Raw genomic sequence first — 21,765 nt, 5'->3', positions numbered from 1 at the left:
TTATGCTGAGAAATTTTACTGAAGAAAAATAATACAAGGTTTTAAATCACATTTTTTCAAAAATGCAGACAACACAGATTCTAAGAAACTGCATAATTCCAGTTGATAAAGACAGGTACCATATTTTCTTAAAAATCTATACCTCCAAATAGACCTAGTCAATAAGTATCTCACAAAAATTTGCAGGAAAGAATAATGCTAAAAAACAGTAGCTACATACAAGTTCAGCAATTTTTTAAATTTCATCTTTAATACTCTAAAATTACACTTAAGGGGTATGAGTTTTTGGGCTCAAGGAAAGAAGAAATTTGCTTTACTGCCTGCTGGCACCCAAAATCACCTTGTCCTCTGACAAATTCCATGAAATATAACTGAAAACATTGCAAATAGCCCCCTTTCTATTCTACGGATTGTGGATTCTTGACCCAAATTAGCTAAAGAAAGATTACCAAATTCTCTATAACTGTTGCAAAATATTTAAGTAAAGTGAAGGAACATTTATTTAACAACTGTAGTAACCTTCTTCTTTCTGCCTTATTGAGAAGCACTGGGATTAACAGACTCTTCCAAAATACATTGAATACCTCCCAAGAGCAGCAACTATATGGCATGACAATTTGCCTTGTCAAATCTCCCCCAGCAGAGCATTTGATGAAACTGTATAGACAACTCTTTTAAATACTTAAAATTACTCTCCTTCTTCCACACCCCTCACTCCCTGCCAAGGAAGGAGTGAAGTTATAACCCCTTTGAAGGCAAAGGGAGTTTTTCTCCAATGTCCTTGCCTTAACATGATACCTAAAGCCTCTCTAAATTTAGGTATGGCACAGTAAGGAAAGACAAGACAGAGCAAAAAGAATATGGGCTAGGCTTACAGCAAGAAGCTGTATGGTTGCTTAATTGCAATATTTAGAAAAATGGATTGTTTAAGAGTTGGGGTTATTTTTAAATAATTCTGTCTAAATCTTTTCTCACAGTAACAAAAGCAGTAATTTATAAGGGAACATAAGGAAGAAAAGTTGCAGAACCTGAAGTCTTTGAGCACAGCGAGTCAAAACCATAGCCCTTACAATAAAGTAACTCTTCCTAGCTTGAGGACAGTCATTATTTTAAAGAGCAACTGACATTCCCAGTAGAGTAGAACTAAGAAGAGAAGACAAATTCAACTTTTCTAGAAAGAAGAGCTTTCTCCTCTTCACTTTATCATCAACTTAACTAGAAATTATAATTTAAAAAAAAATAGTAGTGACTGAGGCCAAACCCCACCTCAAAACTGTCAAATAACAATAAAATAATGTAAGCTCAAGAGCAGTATGCCCATAACATATGAGGACTTGCACATCTGGTTCATGTCTTATGCACTTTAGTATTTGCTTCCTGCACCTTAGCAATGGCAATAAAATGGTAAAACATAAATGCAATATATTAAAAGTGATCAATAAAAAATGTTTTCACTTCCAGTAGAAGTTAGAGATTTTTGAAGAGATGCCACATTGCTCGACCAAACTATGCTTTGCAAGGAATAGGACAGAAGCTGCAAGTTTTAAAGTGACGAAACTCCTTTGTAAAGGTGAAAAAATATGACAGGAGGAAAAAATAATTATAAAGAAGGCTAGATAGAAAAAACTAGAACATAATAAAAAGTGTCTGTTAAAAATACATGTTAGCCATGAATGTAATAAATACAAAATATAACAGTAGACATAATTGATAGCACATACAAAAACTCTGAACCTGGCTCTTACACACTATAAAAAGAGGCAATATTTCTCCATTTTAAGCATATTTCAAATTTCCTTGACAATTCAGCATGGGTTTGCATCCTGCCTTGCAGCAGGCCCAATCAGAATATAATGGAAATAGGCACCATGCTCTAGTTTAAATCTGAGTTCACTTACTCAGATGCATAACATTTGGAAAAAATGTTGAAAATGCTTAAAAAATGCTGAAATTGTTCCCCCAGTTTTTTGCTATTCTGAATTTTAATATAAAGGCCAGTATTTTAAGTGCTGGATGAATATTTGTTCTCCCAAAACATGTATTCAACATATTGTGTAACAAAAACCTAACATTCCTGATAGGTTACAGATTAACATTTATCCTCAGAAGTACTTCCAGAAAAATCTTACCAGACACAAACTGTGTAATAGAGGATAATTCCATTTGGCTCCAGTGGAGGTTTCCATGACAACTTCACAGTGACACCCAACAACTGTTTTACAGAGAGGGCCTGTGGAGGAGAACTTGGAGCTATAAAATAAGAGAATAGGACACAACATCTTGTTAAACACCGAGGATCGGTGGGATACACAGCATCCTTAAATAGGCTTTGAATTATTTGTGATAGAAAGTTAACCTTGTACCATACTGGTACAGTATCCATCAGCCAAGGTTAAGGCACAGCTTCTTTTCCTTTTTCTGACAGATGATAAAAGAAGATTTTGCATGGTGTTGTTAGAACATCTGTTTCTGTGATTCAATGGAAAAAGTACTTCATGAGAAAACAGAGCAATGGCTAGGTCACAGTGATTCACCTACTGCCCAAGTACATTGCTGTAATTTTTTTTCCCTTCTAATAAAAGCAAGAGCTTTATAGATATGAACACATGTAAAATACAGCATAATAGTTCCCCTGAGGAAAAAAAAGGTGTTGTAAAGAATTATACAAAGCACGAAAAGGTGGAAATGTGGATAAGCATGGCATTGAGAGATGATAAAATTGTGGGATAGTAGACAGCAGTAAAATCTATTCACTCCATCAAATAAGGACCACATTCATAGATTTAACGTGTCACAAGGGCAAATGGAAAAATAGGCATTCATTGAGATGTTTAAAATTAATTTTAAGATGATCCCTAGATGATATCATACCCCAACCCTGCAGGGAAACATTGTAAATAAATGAAAATGTTAGACCACATTTGACTTTGTTCTAAGGTTCTTATTAATTTTACTGAGGACAAATAACTAATGTTATGTATGCATAAATTATATTGCTTTATTATCAGCATGTTATTGAGAAATGAATCTTTATCTGCATCTTGATTCATGGACCTATGCACCACTATGAAGTAATATTAGAATTACATTTGTTTGTCTCAAATTAAACCAAAGAGCATCATGCACCAAAAATTCAGGTCATAGCTGTAGTCATGCATGAAAATTGAAAATATGAGCATAACTATTAGCAGATCTATGAAACATTTGTTCTGAGCCTTGGAACACTGTGTTCCTGTGAATACAGAACATGTGGTGTATTATAAATATTGTTGTTTTTCACTTCTTGTTCTTTCACTATCTTAGAAAGTTGGCATAAAGGTTTTATAACTCCTTATATTATAGAAAAAATTATTTTATATTTTTCATGAACAAAGGTTTACTGCATTCAGTGAGTATTCAGTATTTACTGGTGAAAAAATGTTGACGGCTGTATTTTGTGTTTTGCTTCTTATATTATCCTCAGTGGCTATATAATAAAAGATCTATCATATGGTGAATGCCATGTTTTTGACATGTCTAGCTAATTCTACAATTCTTATTCAAGGAATTTCTTGGGAGTTTTTTTGTTGTTTTGGTTTTTTTGTTGTTGTTCTTTTGGTTTTTTGGGTTTTTTTGTTTTTGTTTTGTTTTTGGTTTTGGTTGAGGTTTTTTTTGCTAAAGATAGAAACTACATTGGTCTAAATAAAAATAATCTCTGCTAAAAAAATGGATTTATCCAATCTAGCTCTTTACAGCTTGCTCCAGCAAAATAAATCTTGAGCAAAGATTTTTTCCTGACAGCTGTTGAGTTGCTCGTGTCAATGCTGCTTTAGGTAGGTTTCCAGAGATTTCCTCCTGAAGCAAAGGAGAACAGACATAGCCTTTTCCAAAATGTGACTCACAAAACCTAAGTTAAGATTTTTGCTATGAATTTTTTTTCAGGATTAACCTGTATAGACTAGAGAGGTGACCAATGATAACTTCACACCACAATATTGTGTACTGAAAGTAAAATTTTAACGTTCCTCTGCTGGTTTGTGACCTACTGTAAAAATTAGCAGGGATTGCAACAACTGTGTTCTACCCTCAGCCTGCACACACCCCAGCTCAATTTGGAAGTCCAGCGCTGCAGATGATGGACTTTGGGAATTTTCATAACATTAATAATTTCATATCTATCTATGTGTACCTGTACATGCATCTATTTAGAATAATCCAAGAAACCCCACAGAAATGTCCCTGGACCATCCAAACTGCCTTTTTGTGGTTTTCCCTTTCCCCATCTCTCACATGACAGAAAAACCAAATACAATCATTCTACCATGTCATGTATTAGATTAAAATAATATGAGTAAATTAAGATACTTCAGATTAATAAGGTATTGGTAAGAACAAAAGTCCATGCACAGCAATTGCAACCTTTCTTACAGCTTGTACTGAAAAATAGATTGGTTATTGGTAGATAGATGGATAGATAGACAAGTATGTTTGTGCGTAGGTACAGATAGAAATGGAGAGATATAACTGCCAACAAAAGTGCATAAAACTTAAAAACATCTGACATGAAGTTTAAGAGTAACTTAAGAATGCAGTTAGAAAATGATGCACTGAAACTTCTGTTCTGACTTACCATCTTCATCAGTTAGTATATGCAGAGGTGAACTACGAACACCCTCTCCCATTGTGGTACTAGCAGACACTTCTACAGTATATTCTGTATATTTACTTAAATCTAAACAAAAAAAAGAATAATTCAATAAAGCAACCATTCAATGGAACAAATTAGTTTTTTAATGGACAGCAAGTATTTTTGAAGTGGTGAATAAGCCTATCACACTGGTCTGCATAATTATAGACTGAAATAAGCATTGGGAAAGCTTGGAACAAAAAATATTTTGCAAAAGAAAGGGCGAAGCCCTAATTGCCAGTTTATACTTCATATTCCTAGAATGCTTCGCAGCTTGTCCTTGGCGGTACTCTAAAAATGTAGCAGTGAAGGTACTGAGCTCCCAGAATTGTTTGCTGTGCCATGCATCAGCAAGAGTGACAGAACTTAGGAAAAGATGAAAAGGTGAATGGAAATAGATATATTCAGAATAAAATCAGAAAGATATGCAGGTGACTTGAGGGTTTACTTTGTTAAAATGATAGCTCTGCAAAGATATCCATTGAACTTCCTTGTACTTTAAACATCTAAAATACCGTGAGATATATGTTAGACTCTACCATTCAATGCCCATTTCACCATACTGTGACAAGACATGAATTATTTCTCAGGACAGCGAGCAAAAAATTTTCTGTTAGGGCAAGAAGAGTCAGGTCCAACCAATGAACTAATATATCTCTGTCTGTTGCACATTTCCCAGAAAAACTCACAGCTGCCCTAAGTTCCAGATCATTATATACTGGCCTGCAATACGTAGTGTCAGAAGAGTAGTGTTTATAACTCTTTGCTCAGTCCCGTTAGTCCTCATGAGATATATTGTGTAGGTCTGTATGATTCCATTGGGAATTGATGGTGGAAAAAATGATAATTCAATTTCCATGGATGAGATGTTCCTATAGGTTATGTTTTCTGGTGCAGAAGCAGGAACTAGAAGAAAAAAATTTTAGAGGATTTCAGTCAGTTTCATTGATTCGGAAAGAATTCTTATAAACCAGTTTCAATGAAACACATTGTAAATATTTGGATTTGTATCCTTTTTTTTAAATGAAATACACTTTAAAAGAGGCTGAATTTGAAGATCAAAACCACTTAGACACACACAGTACCGACAAGGTCATTAAAAAAAATTTTAGAAATCAATTCAGCTTCATTGCTGTCGTGGCTGTGCTTGGCCATGGTCCCACTGATCCAGTCCCTGCCTGACATGGCAGCCCAGCCTCAGCTTGGCTCCCCCCTGCAAGCCTGCCCCACTGGCACTGGGCTCTGTCTGGCTTGGTTACTGTCACTGAACCTGTGAAATTTCTTTCCTGGCTTGACCTCAAACCTGCTGCATCAGCATGAGGGTTTTGGCCCTCCAGACTGGCCCTGGCTGCCACGCCTTGCCTGCTCCATGTGCTTTGCAGCAGGGTGATGAGACAAGTCCTGGCTACTGAGGCCTCTGCTCAGCTGGCCCAGGGACCCCTGGGCTCTTGGCTCCCCATCCCTTACCAAGCACCTGCCCTTGCTCTTTTGCTTTGTATATAAAAGAAAAAAATGGGATTCAAACTCACTGCCTGGCAAATTAAGCAAATCCTTTCAAAATTATTGAAACTTATCTCCTGGCCATCAAAGGTTATCATAAAGCAACTTCTTGTAAAAAAATTTCAGTTTTTAAAAAAAACTCACCAGTTTCAGAAGTTCTGACCAGAAGCGGAAAAGATGACTGATTCCCATGGCCAAGTTTGGTGAATGCTCTTACTGAGATGTTGTAGAGAGTATATGGCTTCATTTCACTTAGTGATATACTTGTAGATGAGGCATTTTTAATAAAAAAATCGTTGGAATCACTGTACAGAACTTCGTAGTGAGTTATGAGACCATTAGGCTGCTCAGGTGGTAACCATCTCAGATTTATTTCTGTTGCAGTTACATTTATTAATTCTAAGTTTTGAGGAGGGGAATCTGGTTCTGCAACACAGAAGTCAGAAAAAAAACCTTTTCAAATATTTGAAAACAGAGCTGAGATCATAAACCTATTGGATCCTGGCACTGGATCCTAACTGTACCAAAAGAGCTACACTCATTTTCTCAATCTCCTTCTCAAAGTCTTACCACTTTTTACCTTAGTTAATTTTGTTATGTCTCTTTTTTACCCATAAAACTAGGCATCTTTTTGCATTATGACACTTTAGCTTTTCTGGAATTTCTTTTCTCATCCACTTCTAATTCTATCTGAAACCTCACTTATTAAGAAAAAAATTTTCTTCTGTCTACCAGTCTCATGCAGACTGATCCTTCAAATCCTCTCATTGTCTTCTTCATATTCAGTTCTTTAGACTTGGATTAATGTCCTCTGCTTTCTTTGTAAATAACCACCCTTAGTATTTAATCAACTATTGAACCAAGAAAGGGCCTGCATGAACAGTAACTAACATCCATTTAGAGAACCCTGTGTAAATATTGCACACTCTGGTGTGAAGGTCATGCACAAAGCAAGTCCAGCTCCAGGGTGGTGTGTGGCTAAATCTATTGGCAATGTATGAGCTCATGTGACTCCAGTGAGCTAATAAGGCATGGAAGTGTTGAAGAAGTGAGTGGGCTGCACTTATGAATAAAATCAGCTCTGAATGTCAACTTTGATTCCTCTGAAGGCTTCACCACTTCACCCCTGAATTAATCTGTAAAATCAAGATGAAAATATACTACCTACTCAGGATCATAGGATTCAGTTTGTGTACAAATACCCACTTGCAGATATTTCAGAATTCATCATGAATTTTATTTTTGCCTAAAAGGTTACTTTCATTCCTGATTTCTGAGCACATGAAAGTGTTAACTGTAACAGATCACTGCTCCCTGAATGACAAGACTACCCACATGAATATTTCCCATGTGAAGAAGATTAATTTTTAATTTAAATGTATTTTGCCATTTATCTGGCATGGTAAAATATTTAAATGCAACAGCCTAGTTTCTTCCATCCTAATGCAAGTTATCTAAGGCAGTTGTAGTGAATCTTTTACTTGGAGGCATCTCTCCTTTCAAGAGTCGAACAAATTTCTGTTCCTAGGTTGGCTAAAATTAGGACACATGAATCTTAGCCTGAATTACTCCAGGAAAACTAAACAACAAGAAGGAGAAGATAAACTATTATGGATAGCCTTATAAAAAGGCAAGAATTCTTGGAGGTTTCTCACTAGTTTCCTCAAGCCTTGCACGGCTCTTTTATGAAGGGATGAGCAGTTGGCTGTTGGCTCTGAACAGACAAACCCTACTACTAAAAATTTCTTTTAACACTCACAGGCAAGGGATTGTAAGCTTTCAGAGAGAAAAATACTTATATAAGTAATTTTCTTCTCTTGTGATATGCCTTTCTTCTGTAAAAATACTAAAAGCATAGGAGAATGTAATTTTTAAAAATATTTGCAACTATTTAAAGATTCACCATTTAATCTGATATTTTGTGTGGTTATTCAAATCACCTAAGCTTCATAAATACCCATAACTTTTAATCCTGTAGTCATTTTCTCTCCTTTACTGGCGCTCAGTTATTTTTCTTGTATTGTAGTACACTTGAAAATGAGAGAGATAAATTACAATTGGGCAATCACTCTCTGCATTACTTCAGTAAACCTGGAAATAACTGCTGAAACTAGTGAAAATACAAACTTGATGCAAACAAGAAAAGACTAATAGTCACGGCTCTGCTCTGCTCATCAAATTCCCACATTTTCTTTGCAGAAGCCAATGACAACTCCAGCTCTTGCCCCAGTGCTCTCATGGGTTGAAACTGCCTTGCAAGTAAAAAAGGAAGATTCAAAAATCTTTGTAATGTAGTGTTATACCTGACATTAAAATTATTGACCAGTCTTAAAATTATAAAACCTATACAAAAACAACTGCTTATTATATTCAGCATTAAAAACACTTCACTTTATCAGCATCTTTGCCTACAAATAAAAATATGACATCTGAATTGTTGAAATGCCAATATGCTTCAAAACCAACCTAATTTACACATGATAACAAAAAGAAGATAAGATGGAATCACAAAGATTATTATTTAGATGGGTGCTAGGGACACATTGTTTTGAGAGAGGGAGTCTCAGCTCTGGAGCTTTCCTTCCATTTGCCTATCACATTTGAAATTAGTTGATTGCAGGTCATGCCACAGCTTTCATTATTATTCTTTTGGCACTTACCAAAAAACAGTCTGAATGAAGTCACTGACTGATAGAAGACTAATAATTTCAACAGTGGCTTTATCTATACACTTTGTTCCGCCTTTTTTGTATGTGCTAGTCTTCTTTTTGAACAGACACAAACCTCAGTACAGAAAATAAATCATCATTGCAAACCGCGTATTACCGTCCTCAGGGGTTCGCACAAACACCTCATTCTCTTCAGACAAAGCACTTTCTCCAACTGCAGTAGCGGCTGCGACTCTCATTTTATAATTTGTGTACTTTTTTAAACCTGAAAAGATTAATTGAAAACATCTTGACTCTTAACTTCGCAGACAAGACTGCTTACTTCTTTTGTCATAGGTACTTATAAAACTGTAGTACTGGATACTGTTCTGAGAGTTTTTTATACACCCTAAAAGAATATGTTTAATGTCATGCAGTTTAATGTCAGGCATGCAGTTAAATCAGCACATTTTAAAGTCAACCATCTTCAACCCTGTAAATAGCTTAAAGAATTTGTCAAGGATGTCAAAGGATGCATATATGAACATCCAAATATGGGGGTTTCATCTGTATGCAATATTCTGATTAGCATCAATGAATAAATGAAACTCCATTAGGAATATGTTTGCTTCAATTACTCTAAAAATTGCCACCTTAAAATAAGAAAATTTTTATTAATGTCAGAAAAATACTGTGAAAAAAATTGAAATCTGAAAAAGAATTGACAGTTCAGGAATATTTTCCTATGGGAAAAAAGGAGACTGAGGCAAATATTCCAAGGAGAAATCCGTTTCACAGATTACTGCTTGTACCATTTCAAAAATTACTGTTTATCTTAACCAGCCCTCTTCTCCCATCTCACATACCCTACATATTCCCCCACAGCAGACAAGTCTGAGTAGTGTCCCAACCTTGTTTTTACACATAGTTTTGTTGTGTGTGTGTGGACATGGGTGAATGTGGGAAATTTGATCCACATATATTTCAAATGGCTACATTATAGAAAATCGGAAATAAGAAGATTGCAAAATGCACTTGCAAGTTTAAATATTTATATTTTTTTATTAAATGACATTGTACCTGTCATAAGTAAGCTGTTGTTTGAAGTTGTTTCATTAAATGCTCTTTTTGTATCCAGTTCCATCGCATAAACAGTATAATGAATGATTTTCCCATTAGGATTTGCTGGAGGATCCCAATATAGTAAAACAGAGGAGGAGCTAATATTCTTGTAAAATATATTTTGTACTGAGCTTGGGACTTAAACAAAAACACAAAAACACACAGTAAGTAAATAAATTAGCAAAAAATTCAAACATTCAATGAAATAAGTCATGTATGTCAGCTTTGGTAACACAATTTACCTTGTTCACTTGTCCTGACTGTAAGAACTGATGGTGGTCCTTCTCCAACAGGAGTGAAAGCAGACACACTAATTGTGTAATCTGTGAAAGGTGTGAGGCCCTTTATAACATAGGACAGTTCTTCAGCCAAAATGTCGATGTTATATTGATTATCTATGAGTAAATAGAGAGAAATAGCTGCTTACTCATAAAGTAATTTTATTTCTTATGCAGTCTAAACTCACATTGGCATTACAACCTGAAACTATTTTATTCTCAAAGAATTAATTTACCTGTCAATTATAAAAAATAAAAATAAAAGACTGCATTCAACCTTTTAACTCCCTAAAGAAGAGTCCTTTTTCATGTGTACAATAGATAGATTGGCCTAGGTGAAATGAGTAGAATTGTGAGGTTTTGTGAGTAATTCTCTAGAAGCTAGGAAAGGGTACTTTTGTATAAGGTCTAGTCTCTCCAGTGATTTCAGAACAACAGCTCCTGGACTGATGGAGCTTTTGAGGGGTTCTAAATATTTTTCATCTAGAAAGACAAATTCCATCTTCCTTGCCCTCCCAATGGTGCTAGAACAACAATACTTGGAAAGGCTGCCTTCACAGATCCCTTCACCCTGGTATTTTTACCAGAAGAGTTGTGGTCAGTAGAATGATGAAGCCATGCATGCCCACAAAGAGAGTTTGGTGCACTCAAAATAAAGTTCGAAGTCAGCCACAATCCAACTGTGTTAGCCAAAACAACCTGCTGTAAAACAGTCACTATGCCATCAACATGAAAAGGTGTGGGCACTTCACATACCTGAGTATCAAGCTCAGAATTCAGTGAGAAGGGTATTAATACGAAGGCATTGAAAAATCATCAGACACTGTTGAAAATTTGGCTGTCAACAGCTTTAACTACTATTATAACTCCTATAAAACAATACTTGGGTGGTAGATCACAACAGACACTGGCTGAAATAAATTTTCAGCAGCACAGACATCTTTTAGCAACTCAATACCTCAAACTGAATGAGGCCATAAAAAGAAGATTTACATTTAAAATGCTGTACATTTCCTGTGTATGACAAAGAAGATTCTTAAGGATTAACATAGCACCGAAAATATCCGCTGTCGTTTAAAATAAAGGATTAAATTCTGGTTTTAGATACTGGTACATATAGATTCATTCAGTGACTTAATTAAATAATTTTAAAAAATTAAAACCTTTATTTTCTCCCCACTGTTCAAAACACAGTAAAAATTTAGAGTGTTATTTGAAATCCCTGCCTGTCAGCTGAGGGCTGCTTAATGATTTGTAAATATCCATACTTGGTAAAGAAACAGTGGTCCATTGATAATACAGAACAAGTGTACTCACTAACGACATCACCATGTCATGGGGTCATCTCCACCTGTTTGTAACCCATACAGCAAAGTTGTAACTTTTTGACCTATTTACCTTCACTGACATTTGAAAACCTATTAGTCAAAAGGCTTAGAAAAATCAAGGTCTCTGAAGGGCTTGGAGATATGTTAATCCCTGACAATCACACCTGCTTTGGCAACTGTAATAACTGATTGTCTATGCAGCTTGGCTGATGGCTTTCGGGTGCTCCTTTCAGCGGGAAGAAGGTCAGCTGGGTGACAAGGGGCTAGTTCCTGCCTGTGTGGCATTCCCATTTGCTTCTGAAGGTTATTTGGTAGTAAAAAAATCTGACTCTAGTAAATGACCCATTTATAATTTGCTTGAACCATGTGCTAAAGATCATATCTGGGACAGTGATGGGGGTCCTTCAGCACAAAGAAGCAGGTAGAAAAATACCCTAAAATATCTTACCCAAAGCAGAATGTAGTTCTGTAGCTCCTTTTATATCAGGCAAATTATCACCAGGTACAGTTGTAAATATTACTGGGGAAGCTGTCTGAATGCTGGAAAACATTTCAGCTGAACCTTCATATAAATCACTGTCTGCTTCCATTGAATTCCAAGGGGGAGAAGAAGGTTTGATATTTTCATTTATTGTGTATGGTTCCAAATAATCAATCACATACTATAAATTAGAAATATAAAAAGAAATCACAAACCTAGTCATCATTAAATTATATTATTAAATTTATATATAATATAGAAAGGATACTTGTATGTTTGCACATGAATGTAAATACTACATAAATTTTGGCATACAAACATTATTGATCATTAGAATAATTTTTAAAATATAAGCATTGTCCTAAAAATGTTCAGCTGCCAGGAGCCTACAACATTTTATTCTGGTTATCATTTAATCAAAGACCACAATATTTTTTCTTAAAAACAATTATTAAAATACTTATTTTATATCAATTTGGCAATTTTAAAGTAAGACCTTTAATTTTATAGCTCTAATTTTAGAGCTGTATTGAATAGATACACATTTGAACTTGAGAGATTTTATTTGTATTAACTATATCCTGAAAGAAGGCAGCAGGCATTGAAATCAAGAGGACTTCAAATGTCCCTTCCAGTCCCTCAAGAAAAGGATTAGCAGGCTGACTAGCTCTCTGAGAGGCAATAAGAGGAGAGGCAGAAAACCAGAAGCTGATGAAATAAAGGGGAAAGAAAAATAAGGGTGTATATATGTGAAAAGGGAGAGTGTAGGGGAGGTAAAGGGATATAAGGGCCCCAAGGACAGAAGATGCACAGAAAAAATGTTGGAAAGGGATGGTAGCAGATATAAGTGGAGGAAGAACAACAAAGAGAGGAGAAACAAAAGCAGAAAAAAAGAGAGAGGCTAAAGCATAGGTACAAAATGATGTGTTAGTACCACATCTTCATGCCCCTTCAAAATCTGGGACCAAATCCAGGACCTGAGTATCTCTGAATTGCTCTGCTGTCATCTGGAACACTCCCCACTCACACATATGGCCCACCTCAGAAAGGCATGTTTTTACAGTGACTAATACACATTAGTTTTTTCCCTATGGACTCTGGGCAGAGAAAGGGGAAAGCCACATTTTTACTCCTTTAACGCGAGGCACATTAGGCACAGGCACAGATAGAGCATCAATCTCACCTAAGTACCAAGAATTAAAAACTGTTCATGATGTTCATGATTCATCTTCACCAGCATTTTCTAGCAAAATAGGAGGCCACTTGGAAATACTTTTTGCTTATGAGGATTTTCCATATATAAGACAACAGCTTTTTATTGCTATTGGTTTTTGAGTACCATTAGCACAGTGGGTCTGCCAGTTAGAGCTCCGTAGCTGCTCTAAGCTGTGGTCAATGCAGTTAAAGCAAGGTTCTTTATGATTTGCTTTGGTTTTTAATTAGAAAATTACATTCAATAAATTATAATAAATCAGCAATGACACTGCACTAAGAACTCAAAAATTAGGAAACTCCATCACCAAAACATTTTTGCGCATACAACTTTAAATTTTGTGTCTGGACTGTGATACAATCTTTAATTACAGAGTTATATACTTTCCTTTTCCAAGGATGCCTGCCTGGTTTAATGAATGGATCCTTATCCTAATTTTTCCCCCTTGCTCCTTATATAACATTTGACTCCAGGGCTCTATTTAATGTATATCATTCAACTTGAAAGTGAACTCCTTCCTTGAGCCCTACATCAAAAACTTATATTCCAATTCAGTGAAAGACATCACTGTCTGAAAAAATAAGGAATTAGGCAGACTTTGGGCACCTGTTTCCAAAATTCAGCCCAAAAAGCCCTACCCAGAAAGAATTCAATCCTGAGCTGAATGTTTGCCAGGGGTCTGCAGTTCTGTGCAGCATACTCAGAGCTGCTCTAAGCATGTGAAGCACATCAGCACCCAAAATCCACAAGCTAGACTGATTGACAGAGTCCCCTCAGAGATATGATCCCATAGATGTGCACATATATCCTTAGTATGCAACCACAGCATGGAGCTAAGCATGTAGCATCACGCATGTGAATTTAAGGATATAAAAGGAGGCAGAAATGTCTAAGCCTGTCTGCCTTGCTAGTAAAACATTTAGCTAGCCTTTGGACACTTCTGCTGAATTCACAGGGTTTGTACTCACGTCTTCTAGAGGTTTGACTGAGTGGCTGTGTATCAATCTAGGCACCCAATTCTTTACTCTTAACAGTCTGGCCACCCTGGGCTGCAAAGAACTCAAGGACTGCGGGCTGTGGCTTCCTGCCTTCAGCAGCTGGATCATTTTACCAGGATGATTTAATTTTTCATGTTGTGGAAACAGCATTATTGGAATCTTTTTGAAAGCCAGTCAGAGAAAGAGAGTGGACTGTGGAAGATGGCTTTTTAAAAAACTGACCACTTCTCTGTAGGAGCTAGCTCATTCTATAAATGTCAGATAAGGCAGAGAGCAAATTTAATCTAACATGAAATCCATATTAAAAATAAAACAAAATAATACCTTATTTTTGTCTCCAAGAATAGTGTTCTCCAGAGCATAGAGTGTTGACTGCACATGTACTTTAACTCTGTACTGGGTAATGATACCATTTGGTTGTTGTGGCTTCCTCCAAGTAATTTTTATATATGTGGCTTCCACTTCTGCTAGTTGTAAATCTGATACAGCACCTGGGACTGAATATTCAATAAGAAATTTCAGTTCATTAAACACTTGTGATTATTACAAGGATTTTCAGCACTGTATACAAAGTACAATAGACAATCTAATTTCACATCCTTATCTTTTGAGTTGACCCTGTGCAGGGTAGAGACTTACTTCACACATTTTCTTAGCTAACAAGTTACAATTCTAAAAATATGCAGACTCTTTTTAACAAATAAGACATGTATGAGTCTGGTCAGAGACTAAGATGATGTACACCAGGATTGCTCTACTGAGGTCTACTTGCTTGGAATCCAGCAGACCTTTGCTATTTTCCTATATGGACTCTTAAGTATTCTTAAAAATAAAAGGTTAACTCTAAAATCATCAAAGCCATAGAAGAATGAAGTAAAAAAGCTGGGGAAAAAAAATAATGTGATACAGCTTGTTAATTTCCCTTTTATAAGGGAAAACCTTTTATAAGGTTTATATAATTTTACTTATATTATATATTTTATATATTTGTGTAAATAGAGATATAATATATATATTATAGATATAAATTATATCATTTATATAATTTCTTCACTAAACTTTCAGTCTCAATTATATTGTAATTTCCATAGGACCATCAGAGGTAAAATGCATTTATATTCAATAGAATGATATTCAGATTTGATACAAAAAGAAATTTTTTTTTCCTAATGCACTTCAATAAAAGACAATTTTGAAATTACTTGTATAAGGAGGATTTTTAGATTTGGCAACAAAATAAGACACTGCGTTATACTTAAAATACCCCAAACCCACCAAAATTCCTTTTGGAATTCGACAGTGCATTTCAACAAAAGATGAGCACCTGTAGTCAGGTAGGTCATCTCTGGAAATTGTCTCTGAGAGCTGCCTGAAGAAGATCATTCAGGAAAGAATATGATAAATGCATAAAGATATGTTTTCCTCCCAGCGTTACACCTTGACAACAAACATTGCCAGCAATCCCTGAGGCAGAGGTTTTCTAAACTTGTGTTGTGCGGCATAAATGTAAGACAGAAATAACCATCTTGAAACTGCCTCTCTCTTACACACCAACTCTCAATATTCCTCCTCACATCCTCAAGTGCTGACCAAGAATCTCACACAATCTCACATATATGTGAGACAAAGCTGCATTTCCATGCAGCCAAGGACTCTGACCTGGTGAGTTGGCCATTTGGGAGCACAATTCCACAGGACCGAGGGCTCAGAGGCAGACCCAGTCACTTGGCTGTACCGGGACAAGCCCTACATGTGGGACCTGCCTCACTGCCGAGGGTGGCTCCATCACAGACGGGCCCTGGATTTGGGGAGGATGAGTCAAAGGAGAGGTTTCAGAAGGAACAGGGGGCTGAACGAGCCAGCAGCGGGAATCTGCGCTGCACTTTCTTTTCCTCTTGCTGCCATCTAACGGGGGAGAGGGGGCCCTGCAACTGAATTACTGTACCTAAAATAAACTACTTTTGTTAGAAACACACTACGTTTCTTTCACAATCTCTGAAGGCCTTTGATAGCAGATAAATGTACTGACAGAGTACGAACTGGAAAAAAAAAAAGACATAATAATATTCAGCTGATTTATTTTCTTTTCCTCTCTTGTAGGTCTCTTACATCCATTCTCTCCTTTGCAAAGTACCTTTAAGGCTCTGAAGGGAAAACTGAAACCCTTTTCACGTTCAATCCATTTGTTTTGCCCCTCTGTGCTTACTTACCATCTGCAGGAGTGAAAACTGTGAGGTTGGTCTTTGGCCCCACCCCGGCGCTCGTCTCAGCGCTGACATACACGTCGTATGTTGTAAACGGCACAAGGTTACTAAACGCAAACTTAAGGTCTTTTGTACTGTTATCCAGAACATGACCTGGAATTAAAAACAGAGAGATTTTAGGTCTAAAAGAGTAGTAGTAGAGAAAGTAGAGAAATTAGTCCATGGCTGCTTTCTAGTATGATGAACAAATGAAAGGACAAATTTGTTCGGGGAAAGGCTAATCAAGAATCACCTTTAGTGAAATAATGCTGAATATATGGAGAATAAGACAACAAACCAACCAAACAAAGAAACAAGCCACTTCAAGAGGTGTGAGTTTTAAGAGGAAGAGATTTTTAAAAATGTATCTTACTTTTCCTGTGTGGTTCCATAAAAACATTAAATAGAGCTTTTGTCTTACTTAACTACGGACAATTCTATAATTTCTGTATCTATATATGTCTGTACTCAAAAAAATTGCAAAAACATCAAAACATACTTAAAGAGTTGATTGCATAGTGCATAAGAATGAAAATTCTCCAGAAATCTTTAACAGAAAGAAAAAAAAGTAAAGATTTCGATGTATAAGCACAGCAATTCAGTGGTGCTTAACCTGTCATCTCCTGAAAGACTCAGGAGAAGTGGATTTTCTCCATTCCTAGGAATATCTAATGTGAATTTAACTTTATACTCTTCCTTGTGATGGACTGACTTTTCCCTTAAAATTAATCTACAAACCATTAAAACATATAATAGTAAAAAGGGATCTATAATACTGCTTTTGGCTATCCATTTTTGATTGGCAGGCCCAGAAGAATGTGTAAGGAAATAATCACAAAAAAAATCAAAAGAAATGGTAACATCAACTCTGACTTACCAGATGGTCCATACAGCTCAACTCTGTAACTGAATTTCCCTGTTACTATGGTTGGTGGGTCCCACATTACTGAGAAAGACTTTGCTGTAATGTTGCTCTTGGCAAAATTCTGTGGTGGGTCTTCTGGAACTTAAACAATATTGGAAAAAGTCTTTGAACAAAAAATACTTTATATTAGGATGTCCAAAAACCCCATATCAAACAATTCCTTTTAAACATAAATATGAAATATTCTGAAGGGAAGCCATAAAAGCATATCATTAATATTACTTGATTTATGGTTTAATGTAATTCTCAAGGAAGGTGTCAAGAGAGTTGATAGTATGGAAATAATCTCTAGAAGACAAAGGTGAAAAATAAACTGGAAATTAGCCCAAAAATCATTAGAAGAGAAACTGACCAAAATTTCATTAGCCCTAGACAGAGTAGCAAACTATTGAAGGCTATTGAAATTCTATCAAAGCAATTCAACTGAACATTTCTAGGAGGGAATAAAATTTCTTTTTATCTGAACAGTTCTATCTATTTTGTATGTATGAAAGGGAACCAAGTAACATCAAGCCATGTCAAGCAAAAGAATGATGTACTAGCAAACAGAAAGGCAGAATAAGATTCCTCTGGAATGCCTTTTTTGTATAGCTCTACTAACAGCGCTCCCACTATCTAAGCCATTATAAAAGTGCTGCTCATGGACCACTGCTTCCACTTCCAGCTGCTCAGTGCATTGCAAATAATCAAAAATCAACTTCACCTGGCGCTTAAAGATTTCTTTAGCACTGAACAACTTTCTACAATAGGTACAGATTGGCAACATAAATACAGGAGTTTCCTTCATTATTGCTTATTTCTCAACAAAGGCAAAGAAGCTTAAAGTGCATTTCTGTGTACACAAAACACATACTTTTACAATATTATGCCTGACAGCTATGACGCTTCATCTTTATTTTCAATTCTTCTACCATTATTCTATTATTAGCAGTTCTTAAATTTACCTCAATTTTTTATAAAATTGTATCTGTCCTGAGCATAATTTTGGTATCTTTGACTCCTAGCAACAAGTGAACTCTCACTCACTGTAAATTATTAGATACATATATCGTTGGCTGGGGACTATGTACAAATCACAAATGGGACGGGACTGCTAGGAATGTGCTTTGAGCTGTTTTATTTTCCAGCATCAGTCCCATTACATGGTTATGACAATAGGAAGATACCATCAGCTCACATCCTAGGCAGCAGATAAAGAACTTAATATTACAACTTACTTTAAAAATTTTTTGACCAATCACACAAAGCAAAAGCATATTGACAGTTGTTCTATCCAATCACTATAAGCACACATCCCTTTGGTTAAAACAATGCTTGCTTATTTTGAATAAAATACCTGCTTGTAAGCCTTAAAACACAATGCACAGAGCCCCATTATTAAACTTAAAATTTCCTTATATTTCACTAGATATACTTTTTTGCAGCTTAGGGAGTTATTCTAGACAACAGTTAATACACAGACTATTGTTCTATTTGTCTTTACTTTTTTACTTCTTACATAATTTTTTTGCTGACCTATCTCATAGCTATTACTTAGCTCTAATCACAATTCTGCTATTTTTGAAGCTTGCCTTTTGCAGCTTTCCTGAAACCCTCTGATTTTATAGATTCCCACAACATAAATATATGTATACATTTTCAATTGGTTCCACCAGGTAAAATTAAGTAATCATGAAAATACAAAAGTATGATACAGATAAAGACAGATTAGGACAGAAGTATCTTGCAGTAGAAAATCAAATCTATATTTTGAAGTTTTTCACTTAAATCTGAGAACTTTATTGCCATTTTTAAAGCGTATTTAACATACCCGTTAAATTTAACATACCTGTTAAAGGGTATTTAACATACCTGATTCTGGTGTCCTGACAATTGCACTGTCAATGTAGCCTGCTTCAGTGGTAACTGCAGAGACTTCAAAAAGATAGGTGGTGTATGGCCTGAGGTTAGTTACAACAAAGCTGATTGGTTCACTCCAAACAGAGCTCTTCTGACTTGCTGCCTCTGGACTTGGTGTCACTGTTGTCAGTGAAAGACTTGTGGATTTCCCAAAAGTAGTTGAAGGAGTGGTAGTACTCCACAAAAACGATTCACTCTTATCCTATAAGTACAAAGTAAAAAGCATAATGAGGAGTGTCTATAACCAGTAATTGTAAAAAAAAAATGTAGATTTAAAAAAGCAGACCAACTTTGAAAAAAATTACCCTAAATTTGTTCTCCTTTTTGTGCTTCAGTTTCCAAATTTTAGGCAGACTGTGCTAGTGCATCCTATTAGTGAGAGTGTAATAATTTCCTGCCTTATTCAAGAAAATCTCAAATCTGACTGAACAGAAGCATCTCTCTAGGATTCATTTAGTTATTCCCAGTTTCCATTTTCAGCATTCAGCCTGTCTCTTGGAAAAACATTCCCTAGTGAGGTCCTTTTGCATCACATACAGGTTGTATGTGTGTATGTGCACACACCTGCATAACATACATATATCCACACATCATGGATAAAACCAGACATGAATTTCTTCACCCATCATGTCAGGAGAGAACTCTGAAAAATTGCTAGGCATTGTGGTGACCAGTGCTTATGGTTCAGTAGGTGGCAGCCTGCCTTCTCAGTGCTGAATTAAACCAGCCTGGCGTCAGGAACCTTCGCAATGCCTGAGAAGATCTTTCAAATAAAAACTGAAACCAAATTTATGCTAACTTATGTAATTTAAAACTGCACTTTTCATTAAAGCACTAAGTGGAAGAAATTTTTAGAAAAATGGTCAAAGGAAAAAATGCTTGTTTACTTGATGTAACTGCAAAACTGAGCTCAAAGTAAGAAAGAAAAAAAGAAAAAAAATTCTGGAAGAGAGAATTTTCTTCAAGAAATTCCAAAAGAATTCAACGGTTACAGGTCTGAATTCAACAATAAGAACAATTCAGACTGCAACCATATTTTTGAAAATCACTCTGCCAGTCATGTTCAGTTTTTATTTTGATATAAGGAGCATTCAAAAAATATTGAAATGTGCAACACAGAATAAAGCATACTTCTAAAACACAAAAATATCATACCAAAAAAAAGAGTATCATACTATATAGAAACTAAGATATTAACAATATATTATATGTCTTCACTGACCAAAAAATTCATGTAAGTTCTTGGTTTTTTCTAATTGAATAGTGTGTAAAATAAAAAGATAAAAAATTGAAAGCTGAAAAAACCAGAAATTTTCTATTTCATTATTTTCTGTTAAAAGGATGCCAAACTTTACCTTCCATAATATTTTTACTTTCATTAAACTGCACTTTTCAAGCAAAAGTATTCCATTTAAACTACTTTGAAGAGAAAGGTTTTTCTTCATCCATTTTATCCTGTCTTGGGACTAAATCTGTAAGGTTTTTTAATCTTTCTGGAAAGCAAGCCTCCACATTTTTGTCTCAAATTTTAAACGTGGAACTATATTCTGTGGGTTGAGCCTATTTCTAATTTAGAAAGTTTATGGCACTTACATTACATTCTGGTAACTTCCCAGACAGAAGGTCCTCTACTTTAACCAAGACATCTTTCACTACAATTCCACTTCTTGCATGTTTCACACTAATCTTGAAACTAGTTATCTTTCCATTTGGTTGCCGAGGGAGAAACCAGATCAGATTTACAGCTGAAGAATTTAAGGCTTCAACTGTGAGATTCACTACTTTACCTGGAGCTTGAAAACAAAACAAAAAAAAAGCAGTGAGACAAACTTTTCTTCTCAGCACTGAAAATTAGCAAAATCTTCTCTTTTTTTAATGCCATTTCTAGCTTCCAAATTCTGAAGAAAACACATGAAAAACATTCACAAACATATGTAATGTAGCTGATATACAATCAGCTATTTTTCAATCTGGTTTAAGTGAGAAATATAACTATTTCAGCCTCATAATATATGTAGTAATTGCTTTGGTCAACTTAGAAATATTCTTCTTAGAAGAAAGTCCTCTACTATTCCAGAAGTAGAAAAAAATTTCCTTTTTTTTTCTGGTTAAGAACATTTGATAACACTGTGTGTTTTGCTTCGCTTTACCTGTGTCATCTTTTCTGCTGCACATAGCTTTAAGTAACTCAATTAAATTGGAATATTCACTATTACTGCATAAGTGCTGTTCTTTGTATCGGTGACAATTTCTGTGGCCTTTTTCAGAGCATCAGTATTAATCACAGCACAAAGGAATGAGATGCAGCATTGAAATCAGATTTTTCATGCTATTTTACATGCTGAACTCTCCTGGGATTAAGAGCCCTGTGGCCCTGTCTTAGTGCTGCCTACACGTGGCAGAGTCAGCAGCAGGTTCTGCAATAGCTGTCTTAGCACTAAGGAGAAAAGGCTTTTCACACTCT

At 35.6% G+C, this 21,765-nt stretch overlaps 1 protein-coding gene across 1 annotated transcript in view; it reads right to left on the bottom strand.

Annotated features, from left to right (window-relative positions):
• The window catches only part of PTPRQ (protein tyrosine phosphatase receptor type Q), a gene marked incomplete at both ends in the record, with an annotated part of 124,576 nt that overhangs the window by 73,106 nt on the left and 29,705 nt on the right, over window positions 1–21,765 (bottom strand). The window contains 13 exons of the mRNA XM_084205495.1: window positions 2,130–2,250; window positions 4,610–4,711; window positions 5,390–5,572; window positions 6,311–6,592; window positions 8,993–9,100; window positions 9,895–10,074; window positions 10,179–10,331; window positions 11,991–12,204; window positions 14,559–14,731; window positions 16,445–16,591; window positions 17,355–17,483; window positions 19,254–19,503; window positions 20,895–21,094. Of these exons, the coding sequence (XP_084061621.1) occupies window positions 2,130–2,250; window positions 4,610–4,711; window positions 5,390–5,572; window positions 6,311–6,592; window positions 8,993–9,100; window positions 9,895–10,074; window positions 10,179–10,331; window positions 11,991–12,204; window positions 14,559–14,731; window positions 16,445–16,591; window positions 17,355–17,483; window positions 19,254–19,503; window positions 20,895–21,094 (2,242 nt within the window). The remainder of the gene's footprint in view (window positions 1–2,129; window positions 2,251–4,609; window positions 4,712–5,389; window positions 5,573–6,310; window positions 6,593–8,992; window positions 9,101–9,894; window positions 10,075–10,178; window positions 10,332–11,990; window positions 12,205–14,558; window positions 14,732–16,444; window positions 16,592–17,354; window positions 17,484–19,253; window positions 19,504–20,894; window positions 21,095–21,765) is intronic.

This window comes from Fringilla coelebs, assembly GCF_963513975.1.
Source record: "Fringilla coelebs genome assembly, chromosome: 5".
Taxonomy (NCBI): Eukaryota; Metazoa; Chordata; class Aves; order Passeriformes; family Fringillidae; genus Fringilla; species Fringilla coelebs.
Note: the sequence above shows the minus strand (reverse complement) of the source record. Positions and strands in the feature narration are given on the sequence as shown.